We start from the raw sequence: 21,474 nt of genomic DNA on the forward strand, positions 1-21,474 counted from the left end.
CTGGCACTTGGGCACCTGGCAGAGAGAGTCAAGAAGGCAGCAGCTCAGGTCCATGACGTGGAAGGACCCTTGGACACTCCAGGGCCAGGCTTCCCACACACACAGCACCTGGGAAACACTGAGCTCCCTGCCCTGAGTCATCAGAAACTTTGGGTCTGGAGTCCTTCCCACGCGGTGGGCAGCTCTTTCATTTTCTAGCTTCCCAGGTCCTGGACACCTGACCCACTAGATCCAAATAAAGAGTGGATGAGGGCAATACTGAGGAGGAGAGGGGAAGCAACTCTGAAACCTCTGTGAAGGCATGGCCCCCTCCATCTCTGCTTCTGACAGCTCCTGCAGGAGCACGCACTGTTTCTCATCACCTTCAGCGAGCAGTGCAAAGACTTCTCCATGGTGTTGCGTGCACCCCACCAAACACACAGCGCTGATCAGGTGAGCCCTGCACTGCCCTGTGTCCAGTGAAGGCACGAGAACCTTCACCCAATCTGCCCCATGGGCTCCCTCTCCAACACCTCCCACCGCCTCTCCGAGAAGGCTGCTCCATTAGGAAGGGCTGGGCTGTTTTCACTTAAGCCCACTTTCCCTCCCAAATAGGTCTCAGGTCTCTGGAAACTTTGCTGCGTCCCTGAAAGCACTGAGGGACTGGTTGGCTCCGCAGGCAGGCAGGGGAGCGGCTGTGTCCTGCAGGAGGCGTGTTCCGGGACAGCGGGGCACAGACACGACACGCAAGGGCGGGGCGGGGACGGGGTAGCCGGCGGGAAGCCCTGGCAGGAGGGTGCGTCCGGGCCCGTGTGCGCCCAAGGCAAGGGCACCCGTCCTCCGCCGGCCCGGGCCCGGGGTGGAGGGTGTGGGCCGAGCCCAAGACGCGCGAGGGGCAGCGAGTCTGATTCAGGAAGTGGAGCCTCTGACATCAGGGGCAGGACGACGGAGTGGAGTGAAACCTCAAAAATGCGAAGCCTGTGCCCGCAGGAGGGCAGGGGACATAGAGGGCGCCTTTCTCGCCACCGGCGGCAGGTACGCGCGGCGCAGGGCGGCCCCCGCTGACCCGCCCCTCCGGGCCAGGACCGCGCGGGACCGGCAGGAGCTTCCGAGGAGACACCCGGCACCTCGGCCGCCTTCGCTGGGGCGGCACCCGGCGGATCCCCGGGCGACCGCGCCTGCAGGAAGACCTCCGGTGGGACTCAAAGGTGAGTCTCAAGAGTTTTGTGGTTGTGTGTGTGTGTGTGTGTGTGTGTGTGTTTAAATACATTTTAAGGTGCCTTCCGTTGGCAAGGGGACTTCCCACTCCCTCTAGAAGGATGAGTCCAACCCCAGAGATCAGTGAAATCTGAAGATCGTTTCCAAACAGCCTCATGCCCCTCACTTCCAGGGTTACCCCCGCTTTGCAAGGATTCTCAGCAGCCTTACATCTGCTTCTGGGCTGAGTCCACATGGGTTCCTAGCCGCGTCTGGGGTGGAGTTCTCAGACTCTAGTTGACAACAGCTGCCGGCAGGAGCGGCTTGAAAGGGACAGAGGGACATTCAGTTTGCTACAGGAAGAAGTTAAGACCTGAGACCCTCCAAAAAGCATTCCAGGCTCAGAAGTCTCTAAATTGTTCTAGGCAAGCCGAATTTTCAAAAGGGGTCTAAGAAACTGGCCACAAGGAAAAAACGGCCTGGAGCCAGGGCTGGAATGGGAGCCTTTCTGCTATTTCCTGAGCCTCAGGGGATTTGCTGTGACCCTGACTTCTGCCTAACTTCTCTGCCTCTCTCAAGGGTCTCACTCCTACTCCCCTCCCCCCACTTGATGGTAGAATGGAGGACACAATGAGACCTGTTTCCCTAGTGTTTTGAAGAGCTTCACAGGAATACATTATGTAATAGAGTTAAATAAACTATAGACATTAGCTGTGGGAACACCAGTCTTGCCCAACCGAAAGGGAAACCGAAGCAGACAGGCATGGCTTTAATTTTTCAGAGAACACTGGCAGTCCACTTGCTGCAAGAATTCTGTTGAATGAGGAAGGGTGGTATCCTTGAGCGTCTGAGAAGCACTTTTCTCCCAAAGCTATTGCATTTAATTCACTCATCTCAAGTGCATAAGAACCTGAAGGTCATCTGAAGGGACCCTCATTCTGAAGTCCCGCTGGGAAAGGGAAGAGCCTTGATTTATATGGAGCAGGACTTGAAGATGGCACTGATGCTAGGCTGTTCCTAACCTCGGTACAAATGGTTTCCAAGTTCCACCTAGAGAATTCAGCAAGGATATCACCGTCAACCTCCTGGCCTGATGTGTCTACCTGTTGCCCAGTGCCGGGCTGGGGAGGCAGATGTATTGAAAAATCTGATCAAGTCTTTCATTTTATCTGAGATTCTGGCTCCCCATCCCCAGTCTGGATATAATTTTAAGAAAGAAATGCATTGAAAACCAAATGTTTCTCCAGCCTTCAAACTTTGTTAACATTTAACCACATGGAATGGGCTTCCCTGGCTCATGCCTGTGTGCATGTACGCGCTAAGTTGCTTTGACTCTTTACAACCCCGTGGACTGTAGCCCACCAGGCTCCTGGAGTGGGTTGCCATTTCCTACTGCAGGGGGTCTTCCTAACCCAGATATGAACCTGCATCTCTCACGTCTCCTTGTTAGGTGGGGTCTTTACCATTAGCGCCCCCCGGGAAGCCCCTCCCTGGTAGCTCAGTGGTGAAGAATGAGCTTGCCAATGCGGTAGACAGGGGTTCACTCCCTGAGTCAGGAAGATCCCCCAGAGAAGGAAACAGCAAGCCACCCCAGTATTCTCAACTGGGAAATCCCATGGACAGAGGAGCCTGCAAGCTATAGTCCATGGGGTCGCAGAAGAGTTGGACATGACTTAGAGACTAAACAACAACAAACCTGTGGAATAGAGAAAGGATGTTTTCCACCCTGTCCCCTGAATACTAACTGGGGAACTGCAGGTAATGCAGATTACACTACTATGCAAGGAATGATGAGCTCTTTCCTGTGGCAGTGGGAATTCGTTTTTTAAGCAGAGAAAGAGTATGGTCAGATCTGTGTTTGGAGAGAGAACTAATGGCCAGATGGAAGCCGGGTTGGGGAGATAAGGAACAGAGATAAGGAGGACCTCAGCTAAGAGAACAGCAGAGGGAACTGAGAAAAGGGGCTTGGACTTTTAGTGATTTAGGAAGTAGAGTCAGAGGTACCTGGAGACCAAGTGAATGTGGCTAAGGAGGAATGAATGGAATGGAGGATTATAAAGGGGTGAGCTGGGGATGGGAAGATGCATTGTGATGCTTGTAATGAAAACCACATGAACTGGAGGAGGAGTGGACTTGGGAAGCAGAGTTTGGGAGAAAATGATGAACACCTCAGACACATTTAAGTTGGATGTACTCAGGAGATGCCTGGGTGGAGATATATGAGAAGCAGTGGGTACACAGGTCTGGAACCCAAGGAGACGTGGAGGTTGCTCCGATGCGACTATCTCAGATGCTGTGCAGAAAAGCAGTGTTGAAGGAAACTAAAGAGGGCTGTATTACACTGTCAGTGAGATAACTTGACCCTGAAGGGTCTTGGATTGGTCAGTAATGGCCTACAGATCTTATTTTCATATCACATACTGACTTCCATATGACTCTCACGAGACGCCCATGGTTTCCCCCAGCTGTCTTGCAGGATGATACCCAAAATGTTGGTGAGAACCCTGGGTTAACGACACACAGGTGGTGAGGATGCATTTAACCAATAAGCAAATCCCCAGGAATCACTCCCTGACATGAGAAGTGAATACTTTAGTTGAATTGTAAGATCTGCAGGAGATCTCCCCAGAACCCATACCCCAAGTCAAGGCATGGCACCTGTGTGGGAGAGTCCTACCTTCATTAAAACAAGAAGGACAGCTTCCTCAGATGAATTCTAAACCTCTGTAGAGTGGTCCTTTAGGTCTGGCTGCCAATGCCCAGATCAGGATTTTATGTGACCTGGTAGGGAAGAAAAAAACACCTTGAACTTGGAACTAGACAGACATGGGTTCAATTCTTGCCTTGACCATTTATTAGCTGCCCTTGCACAAGTCTTTGAATCCCTCAGCTTCATTTCCTTTACATTTAAAATGGGGATAATTATGTCTCACCAGGGCAATGGTTAGAATCAGAATCAAATTGAAAAAGAAAGTACATTTAATGTGCTATATAAATTGCACAGTTCTATAAAAATGTAAGGGGGTTTTATTATTATTACTAATCTTTCCCCTTGAAGTCACCAAATCAGATGGGCTATGTAGGTGTAGGATTTGGGCAGCATCATAGGTCCAGACGTGCAGCTTTTTAACTGCATATAATATTTGAAGGCCATAATTATAGACGTCTCCTTCCGTCAGAGCAATGATGGGTATCTGATTCGCTTTTTACTCCTTACTTAATGTGATCAAAGATCAAAGAAGTGAATGATCTCCTAAAGTGAATGCAGGTTGTATACTGACCAAGAGCTCCTGGAAGCTCATAGGGATAAAGCAGCCAGGATTCCACTTACTAAGCCACAGACCAACCCCATTTGCAGCTGAGGCCACCCAAAGGGGACACTTTTTTTTTCTGTAATCCTCATTAGCGTGCTAGTTGAACCAGCAGTAGTCCTGAATCCGAGCATCTTTCAATGGCTTAGATGTCTGTGGTTGTCCTGTCTCCTAGCCAGAAAAGCCTGACATATTCCAACCTAGTGAAGCTCAAGTTTTAGGCCAACATTAGAACTTTCAAATAAACAGACTTCTGATAGGGGCTGGTTGTTGAATGAAGAAAAGGAAGTAACCACAGACTCAGAGACTTCAAATGGAAAAACACTTTAGAGATGAGCCAGCCCCTCCCCCTCACTTCACAGATGAGCAAACTAAGGCTCAGAGAGGGAAGTGTGTGCTGGGGTCAACAGCTGGTTAATGGGGGAAACAGGATCCAAGTCCTAGAACAGCGAACACTCCCTGGGGTTTCTACCACCTGGACCTTCTGTGCCTCAGAAGGGCATAGGAAGGCTCTGAGAGGCTGGCAGAGGGGAGAAGTGGAAAGATTGTATTTAAAGGCTGCATCTTCCCCCCAGTGGCCCCTGGGGGTAACCCAGGGGGTAACCAGGAGCAGCCCCTCCTTTATGGAACTTCTCAGGTGGTGCTGGTGGTAACGAACCCACCTGCCAATGCAGGTTAGACATAAGAGATGCGGGTTCAATCCCTGGGTCAGGAAGACCCCCTGGAGGAGAGCATGGCACCCCACTCCAGCATTCTTGCCTGGGTCTCAGAGTTGGACTTGACTGAAGCGACCTAGCGCACGCACACACACACACACACACACTTCCTTTATGGCAGTCTCTCTGCCGCAGCCAAGCCTTCTGCTTCATCAGTGTCAAGCCTCAAACTGTTCTTAAAAGTTCCCAGAGAGTCCCTTGAGAAGGGATACAATACAAGGTGCCTTAATGAACTAAAATCTGGTTTTGGGGGGTTTGTTTTTTTTTTTTTTTTTGGTTTTTTTCCTTAACCTTTTTTTTAAATTAGAGGATAACTGCTTTGCAACGTTGTGCTGGGTTCTGCCATACAACAATGCGAATCAGCCCTAAGTGTATATCCCCTCCTTCTGGAGCCTCTGTCCCACCCACCCCCATCCCATCCCTCACAAGGTCCCAGGTTGAGCTCCCTGTCTTACATAGCAGTTTCCTGTATCTGTTTTACACATGCTAGTGTATATATGTCAGTGTTACTCTCAATGCATCCCACCCTCTCCTTCCCCCACTGTGTCCACAAGTCTGTGTCTCTATTCTTGCCCTGCAAATAGGCTCATCAGTACCATTTTTCTACATTCCATATACATGCCTTAATAGATGATATTTGTTTTCTTTCTGACTTACTTCACTCTGTATAACAGACTCTAAGTTCATCCACCTCAATTCAACTGACTCACATTCACTCCTTTTTATGGCTGAGTAATATTCCATTGTATATATGTACCACAGCTTCATTATCCCTTCCTCTGTTGATGAACATCTAGGTTCCTTCCATGTCCTGGCTATTATATATAGTGCTGCAATAAACATTGGGGTACATATGTCTTTTTGAATTATTAAAACCTATTTATTAGTGTTTCATGAAACTTGTCATGAAGACTATTTCCAGACCAGTGGGTCTGGAAATACACATGAGTATTTCATTTTTGGGTCATCATTACACATCAAAATGATAGTCAACTCACTGTTCAGTGGAAAGGCTGTAAGTGAATCACAGGAACTCATGAGACTCATCACAGGCACAGAAGAGACACAACAGTGGCAGACAGACTTTCTCCCTCTCTAAGCACTGGGAGGAAAATCTGTCGCACAGTTTTGGATAGACAATGCCCAGGGCTACCGAGCAGCTCAGGTTTCTGACATGTCCCCCGCATCAGCCCGAGCCATCTGAACAGAGCACCACCTGGGGACATGCGTGGGAGACCAGGCGAATGTAGCTGAGCTCCCAAACAAACTCCACCCAAACACAGGATTCCTTTCTGAGGGTAACTCCCAAGGGACTGTGGCAGTGTCCGACCCAAATCCTGGCCCTGGGAAGAGGCTTCCTCCCACGCTTGTAAGCAAACTGCTCCATGGAATTTGTTGCTAAGAAATGAAAGGAAACCTAATCACAGCCATGTTTCTTGATCAGACCTGAAGATTTGTAAGTCATTGAAGACTGTCAACCGTCTTTCTCTTTTTAACAAAGAGCAAGCCTTGCTCTCAACTGTCTATAACTCGTTCCTCTTGGGATGTTTTTCAGCAGACTTTTATTCTTCTTAAATATGACCCTGATTTCAAGCTGGATAAGCTTAAGGAAAGCCCATCCACAACTTCGTTTAGTTTTCCAGACGAGGTAGAAAAGACAATTGTCAGGAGAGAGGGGGAAAATGTAATAGCAATAAGGATATAAAATCGCTCAGTCATGTCCAATTCTTTGTGACCCCATGGACTATACAGTTCATAGCATTCTCCAGACCAGAATACTGGAGTGGGGAGCCTTTCCCTTCTCCAGGGGATCTTCCCAACCCAAGGATTAAACTCAGGTCTCCCACATTGCAGGCAGATTTTTCACCAGCTGAGACACCAGGGAAGCCCTCAGCAACATGGATAGTTGTACATAATAATATTCATACTTTTAGTCTTCTATTGTCCTTTTCAGGACAAAAGTTGGGGGTACATAGGTTTAGAGATGGGTGTGGAGGCAAGGGTTTGGGGGCGGAGAAATAGGCAGGGGAAACTGGGACATTCAATTAGCTTTAGCGTCATGGGAGCAGAATGGTATGCAGTGCACATGCTGGGTCTTAACCTAAATGAGATGTGACTGTGGCCACCTTAAATAAGAAAAGAGCAAAGCTGCACATGAGCCTGGAGCCTCTGAGATCCTGAGGCTGCGTCTTTTCAAAATTTCTGATCCTGGTCCCTCTGCAACTCCACCAAAGGGACAAAGAATCAGCTTTCAAAAGCCCCTCTGCTGTAGACTCCACAGCAGCTCAGGGCCCCAGGAGCCTCGCAGGCACACTGGCCCCAAATCCCCCAGGAGCTAACGCTGGGGTCACAGTGACTTAGATCTGCAGTGTGCATGCTAGGCTCTCCATAGCTATTGGTTGAATCATGGTGGTAAGACTTTGAGGAACACAAAAGTGACAGCCGCTGCTCCCTCCCACCACCCCCACCAGGCTGCTCTACCAGCACATCCAGCATATTGTGGTTGTTTCTGTTCTGCTGGGGAGAAGCAGTGGGGCTGGAAGAGAACACGCCAGTGTCAGGGCCAGCCCTGCGGACGCACCCCATCTGTCGGGCTCCTTTCAGATTCCTGAATGATGGCTCCCACCCTCCCCTCCCTCACTCCACCTTCCAGTCCGACCTGAAACATCTCCTGCCCAGGGCCTACAGTCTGCCCAGCGGCAGTTGCCAGCGCAGTGACGGCCATGGCCTAGATGAAAACCTCCAGACTCATTACGTGGGTGACCCACCCTATCCCATAATGAGGCCTCCCAGGGAGAGGGGAGCACACAGACACAGCACACCACCCAGACATGACCTGGTTGCTCAGAGTGCTCCTGGTTTCCAGAAGAGAAACTCAGACCCTTCCCTGCAGGATGTTTTGCCCAGCGCCTTCTCTGGCTCAAGAGAAAAGCAATGATGTGCCGGGTGCCTTAGGACACTCACTGCTTTCCAAATACTGTGTTCGTGTAGTTTTGCATGGAGATATTATTGACCCCTCTAAAGAAGGAGCTGATTTTTACTGTGTTTTCAGTGGATAGATGGCACAGGTTTCCACAGCGAGGTGTGGAAAGAATATCTGAGATGTTCAGGTAGAAATAACTGCATTTCCCCCACCCTGTCTGGGACAAGAGGAAGGGACCCAGTCACAGGGCATGTGACACATGGGGAAGAAGGTCTGATGCTCCTGACTGACATTTTCCAGGAATAAGTCTTCAGATATTTTAAAAATAAATATCATTCCTTCAAGAAGGAATACTTCAACCACTGAGGTATGTGGTCATTCAGTATTTGGTACTGGAGGGAATGAATAAATACACACTAAAGAGATAATCAAATCAACAATGTTATACTTCTTAAAACTTAATAATGGAAACTGTACCATTGTTTTCCATTTATCTATCAGCTTTCAAGAAAGTTTGTATTATCTCCTCCCATTTTTTTTTATGGAAGTGAAATTCACATTACAGAAAATTAATCATTTTAATGTGAACAATTCAGTGGCATTTAGTACATTCACAAAAGGGATTGATTGAAAGTTTTAGTTGCTCAGTCGTGTCGGACTCTTGTGATCCCATGGACTGTAGCCCAGCAGGCTCCACTGTCCATGGAATTTTCCTGGCAAGAATATGGAGTAGGTTGCCATTTCCTTCTCCAGGGGATCTTCCTGACCCAGGGATTGAACCTGGGTCTCCTGCATTGCTGGAGGATTCTTTATCATCTGAGCCACAAGGGAAGCCCATGGTACATTACAATGTTGTATAAATAGCATCACCACCTCTAGTTCCAAAATATTTTCATCATTGCAAAATAAACCCCCAGATCCATTAAGCAGTTACCCCTTATTGCTCCCTCTTCCCAGCTCCTGGCAATCTGCATTTATGGATTTATCTATTCTGATATTTCCCATAAATGTATGCCCTTTTCTGTCTGGCTTCTTTCACTTAGCTTAATGTTTTCAAGGTTCATTCACGTTTTAGCCTTTACTGGTGCTTCGTGCTCTTTGTGGCTGAATAATTACTCATTCTGTGTATTTACTATAATTTGTTTAACTGTTCATCTGTTGATAGACACTTGGGTTGTTTCTACCTTTTGGCTCTTGTGAATAGTGCTGTTATGAACATGTAAGTACAAGGATTTGTTTGAGTACCTATTTTCAATTGTCCTGGGTAGATACCTAGGAGTAGAATTTTTAGATCATAGGGTAACTCCATGTGTCACTTTTTGAGGAACCATCAAACTGTATTCTCCAACATTTTAATCAGCAGATGTAAATTCACTTCCTTTCTTGAGGATAAGAGGCATATGAAGTAACATGCTTTCCCACGCCTGGTCCCTTATTTGTTGCCTTTGATCTTATCCTTTAAGGAAAGATATTAAACTCTGCTTCTTGTTGTCCTAGAGATGTGGAGTTATTTGGATGCTTGAGATAGAAAATATTTGGGGGACTTCCCTGGTGGTGCAGTGAATAAGAATCCACCTGCCAGTGCAGGAGACGTAGGTACGATTCCAAGTCCAGGAAGATCCCACATGCCACAGAGCAACTAAGCCTTCGCACCACAACTCCTGAGCCTGTGCTCTAGGGCCCACGCACTGCAACTGCTTAGCCCACACACACAGCTGCAGCGGTCTGTACATTCTAGGGCCCATGAGCCACAGCTAATGAGCCGCTGTGCCACAACTACTGAAGCCCATATGCCCAGAGCCTGTGCTCTGCAACAGGAGAAACCGCTGCAATGAGAAGCCTGTGCACCACAGTTAGAGGGTAGCCCCCACTCTCTGCAACTAGAGAAAGCCCACGCGCAGCAGTGAAAACCCAGCACAGTCAAAAAATAAATAAATTATAAATAAAGAAAATATTTGGGTAAACTACAAATGCTTCTTGGTGCGGTTAAGTAGTAGGCAATGGGTAACACCAGCAGTATTTCTGGAGGACTGTTTATGTGCCACGCATTGCATTAAGAAAGTCATACCCTTGCTCTCATTTAACCCTCATAGTTCAACTATGATACCTATCTGACATAGGAGGAAAACTGAGGTCTCTACCAAGAGTTAAGTTCTCTTCCTCTGGCTTCAGAGTGTTATTGATAAGCCTCTCCTACAAAGAAACTGCAACTGCCACCAATGATGAATCAGAAGCTGTTCTGTTACAGTCCACTTTGGCAGATGGATAAAGACACAGTTATAATACAGTGTGACCAGTGCTTTGATAGGTGTGACAATAGTGAAGAAGTACACTTAGCCCAGCTCTTAGGTGACAGACTTACCAGAGGAGACAAAATCTAAGTTCCTGTTATTATTTCATTTATAAGTAAATGAGCTTTTGTGCCACTTGGTGAGGCTGGACCCTCCCCCATCCTCCTCTGGCACCACCAGGTCATCATTCCTTGTGCCCAGTGTTGGGCACACAGTAGCTGCTCATTAAACACAGGTTAATAAACACATGTCCATCCTAAAGGAGATCAGTCCTGGGTATTCATTGGACGAACTGATCCTGAAGCTGAAACTCTAATACTTTGGCCACCTGATGTGAAGAGTTGACTCATTGGAAAAGACCCTGATGCTGGGAGGGATTGGGGGCAGAAGGAGAAGGGGACGACAGAGGATGAGATGGCTGGATGGCATCACCAACTCAATGGGCATGAGTTTGAGTAAACTCCGGGAGTTGGTGATGAACAGGGAGGCCTGGCGTGCTGCAATTCATGGGGTCACAGAGTCAGACACGACTGAGCGACTGAACTGAACTGAACTGAATAAACACATGTGCTTCTGCAGATGGAACTTCCAGGCCCTGTCACACTGCTACAGGACTGCAATGCCTGAGACTCAACTCCTTTGCTTTCTTGAAACAGCTGTGGGGCTTCCCTGGTGGCTCAGTGGTAAAGAATCCACCTGCCCATGCAGAAGACACGGCTTCCATCCCCAGTGTGGAAGGATTCCACATTCTGCAGAGCAACTAAGCTTGTGCACCACAACTCCTTAGCCTGTGCTCCACGACACAAGAAGCCCACACACCGCAACCAGAGAGCGGTCCCCCACTGGCCACAGCTAGAGAACAGGCTGAGCAGCAACAAAGACCCAGCACAGCCAAAAGTAAATAAATAAATAAGCAGCTGTGGCCCAGGTAGGAGGGAAAGGAAATGAGGAAAGGCCTAGAACAACTTTCTTTGTTCTCTCAGTCTGAAAACAGGAGGAGACAAGAGAAGGCGGGGAGCAGGGTGGGGAGAGGGGTGAGGCTGTGAAGAAACCTCCCCTTGCCCAGGTGAGGAGCCTGTAGAAGTGCCTGGGGTCCTGGAGCAGACAAGGAATGAACTGCTAAACCACTTTCCGAAACTCTTAAGTTCTCCACTTCATCTCAGGGTTGAGTTGTTGCATCAAGACTTCCAAGCTCATGGCTGTCCCAGATCCGAGGCAGTTCACCTCGGCCTGCAGGGACAAGCAGCAGCAGCCTGGTGGAAAGATCTCGACTCTCCCCACTGGATAATTCTCGCTCCTCTTTCCCAGGGGTTTTCGGTGAGATTTGGCCCTCACTTACCTTCCCTGGTTCACATTCAGCTCCTCTCTACAAAAAGAGAGCCCTGCTGGCCTTGCTTTAGAAGGCAGAAGCTGTCCCAGCCTGGCTCTGGCTGCACCTTATTTATGCTGGGCCACGCTGGGTCTTCGTTGGTGTACGGGCTTTCTCTTGTGGTGGCGAGAAGAGGCTGTTCTTCGTTGCAGTGTGCAAACTTCTCATTGCTGTGGCTTTTGTTGTGGAGCCTGGGCTCCAAGTGCACAGGCTTCAGTAGTTGCAGCTCATAGGATCTAGGGCATAGGCTCAGTAGTTGTGATGCATGGGCTTAGTTGCCCTGGACCAGATCTTCCCAGACTAGGGATCGATCCTATGTCCCCTGCACTGGCAGGCAGATTTCTTAACCACTGGACCACCAGGAAGTCCCTCTGGCTTCATTTTTTTCTCATACACATTTCTTAAGTGTCTTTGTGTCTGCCGGACACTATCCTGGAGGCCGTGGGGGAATTTAAAAACCAAAACCAGGCATGGTCCCACCTGCAGAGGCCTACTGCCTATCCCTAGGAAGCTGCCCAGCCCAGCCGCAGTCATGCCCCCTCATCTAGAGGTGGAAGAAACAGCCCTTCCCCCGACCCCCGCCACTGGAATTAGAGCCTGTCCTGGGATCTCTGCTTGCAGGTGCCACCGTTTCTTTGCCCACCACCCAGGCTCTGGACTGTGCCACTCGTGGCATCCCCAACATCTGCTTCACCCTGCTTGGCTGGTTCTCCAGGCTCTGACCAACTTACCTAAGTCATAAGCTGCTACTCTGGGTACCTAACCCCAACTGTGAAAGCAAGGCCTTCTTGTTCTGCACAGGCCCCAGTCCTGATCCCCTCCACTGCTGTAGCCCTACCCTGTTATAGCACCTGGGCCCTGGCCATGCAGAGGCCACTGCAAAGCTCGTGGAGATATAAGGGCTCAGGTTCCCAGGGATGACTGTGGGCACTCTGACCTGGAGGAGGTAACACATAGCCCCTCACAGACACTCTCAACTCTCCCATCCCATAACCACTCAGTCGGTTCACTAACCAATGGACAAGCATTTATTAAGCATCTACTATTTGCCAACACTGAACTAGGCATGGGGGATTCCTAGAGGAGAAAGCTCTCAAATAGTCTACAATCAAGTGGAAAAGCAGATACGAACAGCATCTGTACCACAAGTATACAATAGGAAGACTACATAAGTATCCCACAGCATCTTACATGCATTGTCAGGGAGGTAGGTAGGAGAGGTGGACAGAAATGTTCAATTGTGATGATCTCTATGTAACCGTGATTCCAGAAAAAGTCCCCAGGTCACTAAATTCTCCTTTCTCTTGCCCTGTCTGCTGAGGGCTGTTCAGTACACATAGGCCAGAGCCTTCCTCGTGGGCTCTGCCTGGGACACCCAAAGGCATCTTGCCATACTACACACGGGAGTCATCAATCACTGTGGTCCCGACTGCATCCTTGAACTCCCCACTGCTGGATTACAGCAGGGGTCACAAGCTCAACACCCATGGGGCCTGACAGATAAAACTAACATGGATGGAATGTGGGCCAGGTGCTGCTTTAACCACATGACAAAGATGATTCAACTCATCTGATTTCCATAACAATTCAATGGCAGAGGGTCTATTCTGATTATTATTTTATAGCTGAGGGACAGAGGGGTAGAGAGACTATCCTAGGTTGGACAGCTAGTGAATGGAGGAGGGCAAGCAGACTTTGACCCAAGCTGGTCCACTTGAGAGAGTAACACAGGTAGTGTGGGGATCCCTACAGGACTCGCTGGAAGCTGTGTCTCAGCCAACCTCTCTTCACTGATCATATCTACTTTACAGGCTTCCAGCTTGCAGCCTGTGATTTTGGGGTGCTCTTCTTACACAAAAAACTCATTTGGTTTCCACCAACCTTGGGCTAAATGTTAATAGTACTGTTAGGTAGGCTAACTGAGTGTGTGTGTGTGAAAGTGTTGTTTAATTGCTCAGTTGTGTCCGACTCTTCAACCCCATGGGCTGTAGCCCAACAGGCTCTTCTGTCCATGGGATTTCCCAGCAAGAATACTGGAGTGGGTTGTCATTTGGATCAATCTCTTTGATCTTGGGCCAATTGGAACTGGCTTTGGTTACCCTCATGGCCTCAGATTGGAATTTGGGATTATCAGCACATTTAAGAATATACAAAGGAATAAAGCGTGTTTGGAGTTGAGAGGGAAGGAGGCAGAAAACTGACTAGCCACTCAGATTTTCTCACGCAATAATCTGCTTTCATGGTTAAACACGAAAAACAACCCCTGGGTAGGTCCTTGGCCCAGTGCATCATCTTGTTACCCCTGCTCTGTCCTTGGACATTCAAGTCAGAATAAGGAAGGAGGTGAGGAGGAAGAGCAAGTCTCCCAGTAGCATCTCTTCTCAGGCCACAGCCTTAGGAACCCTCACCTTGGGCCAAGCTGTTGCCTGGAATACCATGGATTAGAGCAGCTGGCTAGGAGAGTGAGCTGTTTGTTGCCATGGTAACAATGGCAGATTCAAACTCTCCAGATCTGGGCTCGGTGCCTGGGCCACCTTGATTGGCTTCTTTCTCTGAGCCAGCTGTGCTTTCTTGAACAGCCTGGAATCCCTTCATTCTCATCCTCACTGCATTTAATCATCCCATTCTCCTGGAAGGTGCCATTTCAAATCCCACCCTCCTCGAAGCCTTGCCTAGATTCCTTCATTGGAATGAACAGCTTCCTTCATGCTGCTCCCATAACCATTTGCTTGCATTTCCCTTGGGACATGTAACTAGTCATGCTTCACTGTTCCCCTGTGCTCATCCATTTCCCAAGCAAAAAATAAATCCCTTGATTCACAGTCTGTGTCTTTAGTTTGGAATCCCTTACCCAGGTGGTTGGCAGCAAGTTTCACATCTTGTTAGGCAGCATTGGCTGGGAGAGCCTTAGAAAAAAGAAGCTCCTGTGCGCACAGTAGGTTCTCAACGGAAGTGCATTGTATTGAACTGTGTGCTCTAGAGAGGGGAAAGGGCAGTTCCTTGGCCTCCTTGGACTCAATTGTGTCAACAACCCAGGCTCAGGGAAGGAAGAAAAAAGTCAGCCAAAGGAGTTCCTCTTTCTGAGGAAAAAAAACAAGAACTTTTTGCAGTAATACCAGTGAGGTACCAAGACACTGAATGCAACACACACTCTCGCTACTCAATTGACTTGGCGTCTGAGAATTACCAAATGGAATGTTAGCAATTCATGACAGCAAAATGTGTCAGGAACACAGCCAACCGGGGCTTTCCAAAAGCATGGCAATAGCCTCACTCTCGTGTGATATAATTATAATATTCAATATGGCACCCCGTGAGGCAGAGGCCCATATCCATTTGAGGCCAATGATCTTTGGAAGTCAGGTCTCACTGCTGTCATTTCTGTTTCTTGGCACTGACAGCCTCATTGGAGATCCAAAAGTAGCCAGTCACCGAAAGAGGCCTGCAGAGTGTGCCTGCAGTCTGGAATGCCCCCCGGCTATCTGGCATCTGAGCACATTCTGAGCCCAGGCTGAATGAGTTCTCCAAACCCAGAATACTGAAATTCCAATTGGTAGATTTTTTTTTTCTTTTCCTGAGTATCTTCTGTGTGGCCACAATGCTGGGTACGAACCCATAAACCAGTGTGGCAGAGTGGAATGAGCCCTGGATATTTAGGGGCAGAAGAGCTGCCGTGTCTGCCATGATTGGCTGTGAGACCTTGGGCAACTCATTGAATTTCAGTGAACCTCAGTTTCCTCATCTATAAATATGGTCATTCACTAATTCAACAAGTATTTTCCAAGAACAAAACAGGTGCAAATATTTTCCAAGAACAAATATGTCCCATCAAATATTTTTCCAAGAACAGAACAGGTGGGAGTACATTCTGTCTAGAAAGGAAGCAAGATGATTAAATAAACAGTGACTCTAAAGTGGGTCGTAGGCTGTGGTGACGATCTAGAGACAGTGTCGGGGTACAGGACAGTGGCTCTAATGAGGTCGTGGAAGGTTTCCCAAGGGGGTGCTATTTCAGCTGAGACTAAATTCATGGAGACCAGGAGATTGCAGAGTACTGGTTGAGGTGGGATTGGGGGAGAGTGGGGGGGATTTGAGATAAAGAAGCTCTCTTGAGGCCCCAAAGCAGGAAGGACCACATATCTCAGGGAGTCTGAGAAATGGAAGGTTTTATAAACTGGAAGAGTCACTGGTTGCCATTGTTGGTTCCTCTCCTGTAGCTTTTTGGGAGTTAATACAATAAGGAGAGTATCACGCTGGGAAATGGAAAAACTAGAACCTGGTCTGCCCTTGGCCACTGACCAGCTTTGCAATTTTAAACAAATTTTGAACACCCATTTCTGTCCTTTAGTTTATTCATCTGTGAAATAGGGCAAGAAATCCCTTCCCTTCTCACATTACAGTGGATTTAATGAAGAAATGTTTGCAGAAGAGAAGCTGTTAAAAAATTAAAATGAGTTATAAGTGCAGGGTCTTTGCTAGGACTTTCCCCAGTCATAAATAAATTCAAACCCATTCAGGCATCAGTTTTAAGACTGGAAAAGTGATTGCACTGTGGTTCCCCCACCCCTCCCCTCTGCCTCCCTTCCCAAGGGATCAGGAAATAAATCACATTTTCTTTCTGATTGGTTTGGTGATATTTCATTTCAGCTCATAATCGGATTTTGTCTAAGGGAGAAAGTACGCTATTAATAAAAGTGTTTTGTGTTTTTTTTTAATTGTAATATTTGTGATTACCAAGCCTGACTGGTTAGGGCAGACTGCCCATGAGCTCTGGAGAAGGCAATGGCATCCCACTCCAGTACCCCTGCCTGGAAAATTCCATGGATGGAGGAGCCTGGTAGACTGCAGTCCATGGGGTCGCTAAGAGTCAGACACGACTGAGCAACTTCACTTTCACTTTTCACTTTCATGCATTGGAGAAGGAAATGGCAACCCACTCCAGTGTTCTTGCCTGGAAAATCCCAGGGACAGCAGAACCTGGTGGGCTGCCATCTATGGGGTCACACAGAGTCGGACACGATGGAAGTGACTTAGCAGCAGCAGCAGTCCATGAGCCCAGGGTGGCCCTTAATCCTGCTCTGGCCAAGGCATACTTTGAATTACCAGAGGGATCAGGTAAGAGAATGAAATATTGACACTGCTGCGTCTCTCCTGCTCACCAACATTCAGGACTTTCCTATTACACCAAACCTATGCTGAGCCTTCCAAGCCCTCTGAAATCTCACCCACCTTCCTCAGGAGGTTTCTTCACTGCCTTACCAGTCCCAAACTCTGTCTGTGCTGGCCTCTGTACCCCAGCTCTTGCTTTTCCATCCTATTCAGCTCAGCGTAGCTTCCCTTCTCTCACCTGAAGTCCAACCCTCGATGTGATCACACCCAGTATAGGAGCCCCGCACAACCTCCATCTCCTCCAGGTTGCCTCTCCCTTAAAACCTAAGCCAACAGCCATCACTCCCCTTTCTAACTGTGCATGCATTTTGGCACTTCCTGATATTTATCTTAGCCTTTAATAGCTTGTATTATTTTTGAAAATTAAACTGTAAAGCACATTATCAGTTTATAAAGACTCTCATGCATATTTAACTTGACTTTCACAACAACACTGGATGGTGAGTGGAGTCAGTGGAGTTATTATCTTCCCATCTGAGAGATGGGGAACCTGAGGCTTGGGATTCAGGGACCTGTACTGTCGCCTGGCAGGACTTACCGTGTTCTAAGTCACATGAAGAAACTCTCCTAACTCTTGCTCATTGTTATGTGGCAGCCTGGATGGGAGGGGAGTTTGGGAGAGAATAAAGACATGTGTATATATGTCTGAGTTGCTGTGCTATTCACCTGAAATGATCACAACTGTTAATTGGCTATACCCCAATACAAAACAAAAAGTTTTTTTTTTTTTAAAAAGAAAGGCTGGGAACCAGATCATACACTTCTCTTTTCCCCCTCAGCACCATGTTGATCACACAGCAGATCCCTAACTAACATTTCTTAGAATGAAATCCATATGCAACTACCAGAAAAATAATTGGAATGGCATATTTCATTGATGCAAATCATCACTATTAGTACTATTAGCCTCCTCATGGATAAAGAACATGATGCTTACAGAATTATTTTTATTTTAGTGACCCAGTAAACAACTTCGGGGAGGCTCTCACATGTTCTATACAAACCTCCCTACCCCCACCCCCGCCCCCTGTGGTCAGTCAGAGGGCAGCCACCCCTGCAGTTTCTGCTCCTTCTGCTCACACCAAGCAGCCTGGCCCCACCGACTCTTGATTCCTGCGAAGGATGGAATGTGCTTATCAGAACCTGCCTGGCAGGGTGGACATGCTTGACCAGCCCTTGGAAATCTGGGGTCATTTGGGCACATGGAGGATCCAGGCTGCCTAGCACCGTGGCACTGCAAGTGGAAAGAGGAGCTTCACTGGTTGGGGTAGGGTCAGGATGGGGTCCACCCATCCATCCATTCGGGGCTGGAGGCAGGAAGACCTCCCAGCATGGCAGCCAGTTTTCCAAGAACTTCAGGCCATTGTGATGACCTGGCAGCACTGAGGGGTGATGGCTGCTGCCCTGTCCCCACATTGGCCTGTAACGCCAGTTGTGACTCTTAAGAACTTGTGCAGTTCCTGACAGCCGAGGTGCACATTCACACACCCTGCTGCTCTGACACAAGGACCCAGGCAGGTGCCCACTTCCAGTCGGTGGTTGACTTTGGAAAGTGCCTGTGTACAGTCAGACCTTCAGAACTGTATCAGCAGCCTGCCTCCTTCCCAGCCCCGTGCCCGCTGCCCTTCTGCAGAGGTGAACCATGCTATCACTTTCTTGTGTCTCTTCCCAGATTTCCCCCATTTGGGAGATAAAGAAATTGAGGCCCCAAGTGACTGAATGAGCTTCCTGAGGACGCACATTAAGTCACAGGTAAGAATTTGAACTGGCTTCTCATACCACCATGAACTTCTCCTATGTTCCCAAGCTATCTTTTAGCCAAGAATTCAGCTTGTATGAAAATCTACAAGAGTATAAACAAATAAAACCATATATTATTCAAAGCCAGGCCTGGGGATCTGGGGCCTCGTAGCCTGTCCACTGAGGAGCAGAGCTGCCTACCCCTCTCAGGGCACTCACTTCCCAGGCCCTTCTCTGGCTGCTCCAAGCCAACTCCCATCTCTGGGAGCCTCTCCTGCCTTCCAGCTAGCAGGGGCAGGATTACACATCCTGACCACTTCGCCCTATCAAAATGCTCCCACCCAATGTCCTATTTCTTCAAGATACTGGTCTAATAAAATAAATACATACATACATTGGGCTGATAAAATATACATACATACATACATATGTAGGCTGCTAAGGAAAGATAAAGCTTAAGGCTGGTGTAGAGCCAGGTCAGAGTCAGAGTTCCCTGGCCTCTCCCACCATCTCCCCCACCTCCCATTGACCTCATATGCTTTCCAGAGTGTCTTCCATAATACTTGGAGGTTTCCAGGCAAGGATGGGGCAGAGGTGGTGGCTAGGGAGGACAGGATAGGGCTGAGGGAGGAGTGTGTGTGTGTGTGTGTGTGTGTGTGTGTGTGTGTGTACTCTTTAGTATCTATGAGGAACTCCCCCACCCCCACAATCCCCAGCTTAAGCAGTTTCTTCCATCCCTACTCCCAAATCACTCACGGGCAATGCCTGCAGCCTCCTTTGGGAAGGTCATTTCAAGAGTGAAGAAGAAAAACACTCATATGGAGGGCAAAAGCAAGAGAACTGAGGCTATCAGGGATGAAGCAAAGTCAGTGGCAGTTCCAGAATTCCCCTAGAACAGGACTTAGGGGTAGCAATCCATATGCACAGAGGCACCTAAAACTTCATTTGATAAGACTGAGCAAATGCCACCTATATCAAAGAAAGAGGGTACTGAGGCAAAAAAGGGGGTGTTACTTACCTGGGTGGGTGCTCCATCAATGTTTTAGCACATTCATATATGTCTTCTACGTTCACCAACAGTTACTTATCAAAACGGTAAAAATACATCTATATCCACACTCGATGTTGGGGGTACAGATATAAATGCATACAGACAGGAAGTGAAGATTCATCCAGCAGTAACATCGACTCCTCCGCACTACATGCCCTCTGTGGCCCAAAGTCTGACGAACCTGAACTGTTTCCACACTGTGCATTCCACAGGGGTGAGTTATGACTGGAATGAGAATATTTCTGCTCACTCCCTCTATGACTTGGCCTTTACATTTTAAGCCTTAATATTACAGTAAGGTAGCTTTCAGCTTTTAATTGCCCTGAACTTTTGTTAACATTAAATGAAGGGAGGAAATGGAAAGGAAAATAAAATTGTATCTGTATTGCTTCTGAGTTGCATAATTGTATATTTTTGCCACCCCATTAGTTTTCAACTATTTCAGCCTCTAAACCTCTCCCCCGCCACCACTGAGGAAAATAAATAAGTCAGTCATTCAGCTATTGCTACAAAGTTTGCCAGACTCTGAGTTCTCTAATATTAAAGAGAGTGATGCAACTTTAAATTCAGAGTCTATTTTTTAATTGCCACCTGTGGGAGACCCTGAATCACACAAGTGCTTTGCTGTCTTCTTGCTTTTTCTAAAAACATACCTTCCCTCTAAGCAGATATGACGTTAAACATCAGTTATTGGAGTCAGCCACAGACTGTGTCCCCTTTATTTGGGGACCAGAGAAGGCACTGCCCCTCCCCAACTGCTTCTAACTCCAAGATGACCTCAGAGCCTCAGCTCACACTTTCCAAAAATAAAACTGTACTTCGCCACTTTACCACACCCAGCAAGATTGGCTCCAGAATTTTTTACCAAATAGTTTGGAAGAGTGAAAATAAGAGCAGTATAACCCAGGTATGTCACTGTAACCATGGCTACAGGTTTTATTAGCACTAATACCAGGATGTGGTCAGATTGGATATATACAGACGGCAAACACAAGCCTGAGTGGTGTCAGAGTGTGTGCCCGTAAATTCTCCAAATTGGAAATGTGGCCTTTAATGACTGTGATTCATAAAGGACCTGGGGCAGGCAGGGGTGAGGATGGAGGGAGGGTGAGGGGGTTGAGGGAGGAGAAGGTTCAGGTTGGAGGGCTGCATCAAGAAGGGAGTCAGTAACTAGAATTACTTCTAATGTTAGCTGTAATTCAGTTTTTGAATACAATCCTCTTAACATGCCCCTACCTTGCATGTAGACTGCAGTTTTCTCTATGTTCTTTGACGTACCTTGTCGTTTGTTCACAAGTCTTGACAGATATCTGAGATGGCTAATAGCTGCAGATCTCAGATGAAAAGGGGGCTCAGAAAGCTTAACTGATTTGCCCAAAGTCAGAAGCTTAGAGGACAAGTGAACCCAGAACTAGAACTGGTTCCTCTTAATATTCTTTCCACCGCACCCGTCTGCCAGCCTTTATATTCTGCTTGGGACATTTGGATATGTATTCATTCCTCTTGCAAACATCCCTCATCCTTATCATTTGTTTAATTAGCCAGAAACCAAGATCAATCCATCAAACTGGAGGTGACAGCTGGAAAGTAAGTCTTGCCTTTTGTCCTCATCTCTTTTTCAAGCCCCCTGCCTGGCTTCCGGCTACACAGATGACAGCACAAAGAATAGGCACTGTAGTCCCTATTCCAGAGGGAGTGTGTGGTATTGGGGTTACAAAGTTTAATATG

General features: G+C 47.7%; 1 protein-coding gene across 8 annotated transcripts in view; it reads left to right on the forward strand.

Annotated features, from left to right (window-relative positions):
* Positions 1–732: 732 nt before the first annotated feature.
* The window catches only part of KIAA0040 (KIAA0040 ortholog), a 39,396-nt gene continuing 18,654 nt past the window's right edge, over positions 733–21,474 (forward strand). The window contains exons 1-2 of one of the 8 annotated variants that reach the window (XR_011490295.1): positions 733–1,187; positions 18,628–18,707. Coding sequence is in view for 2 of the 8 variants with exons in the window: in XM_070474052.1 (XP_070330153.1) it covers positions 18,675–18,707 (33 nt within the window). In the remaining 6 variants the exon portion in view is untranslated. Of the gene's footprint in view, positions 1,188–11,445; positions 16,902–18,627; positions 18,708–20,878; positions 21,334–21,474 lie in introns of those variants that run through there. The other 7 variants (XR_011490294.1, XM_070474052.1, XR_011490293.1 and 4 more) reach the window with 7 other exon arrangements.

Source organism: Odocoileus virginianus, chromosome 11 (genome assembly GCF_023699985.2).
Source record: "Odocoileus virginianus isolate 20LAN1187 ecotype Illinois chromosome 11, Ovbor_1.2, whole genome shotgun sequence".
Taxonomy (NCBI): domain Eukaryota; kingdom Metazoa; phylum Chordata; class Mammalia; order Artiodactyla; family Cervidae; genus Odocoileus; species Odocoileus virginianus.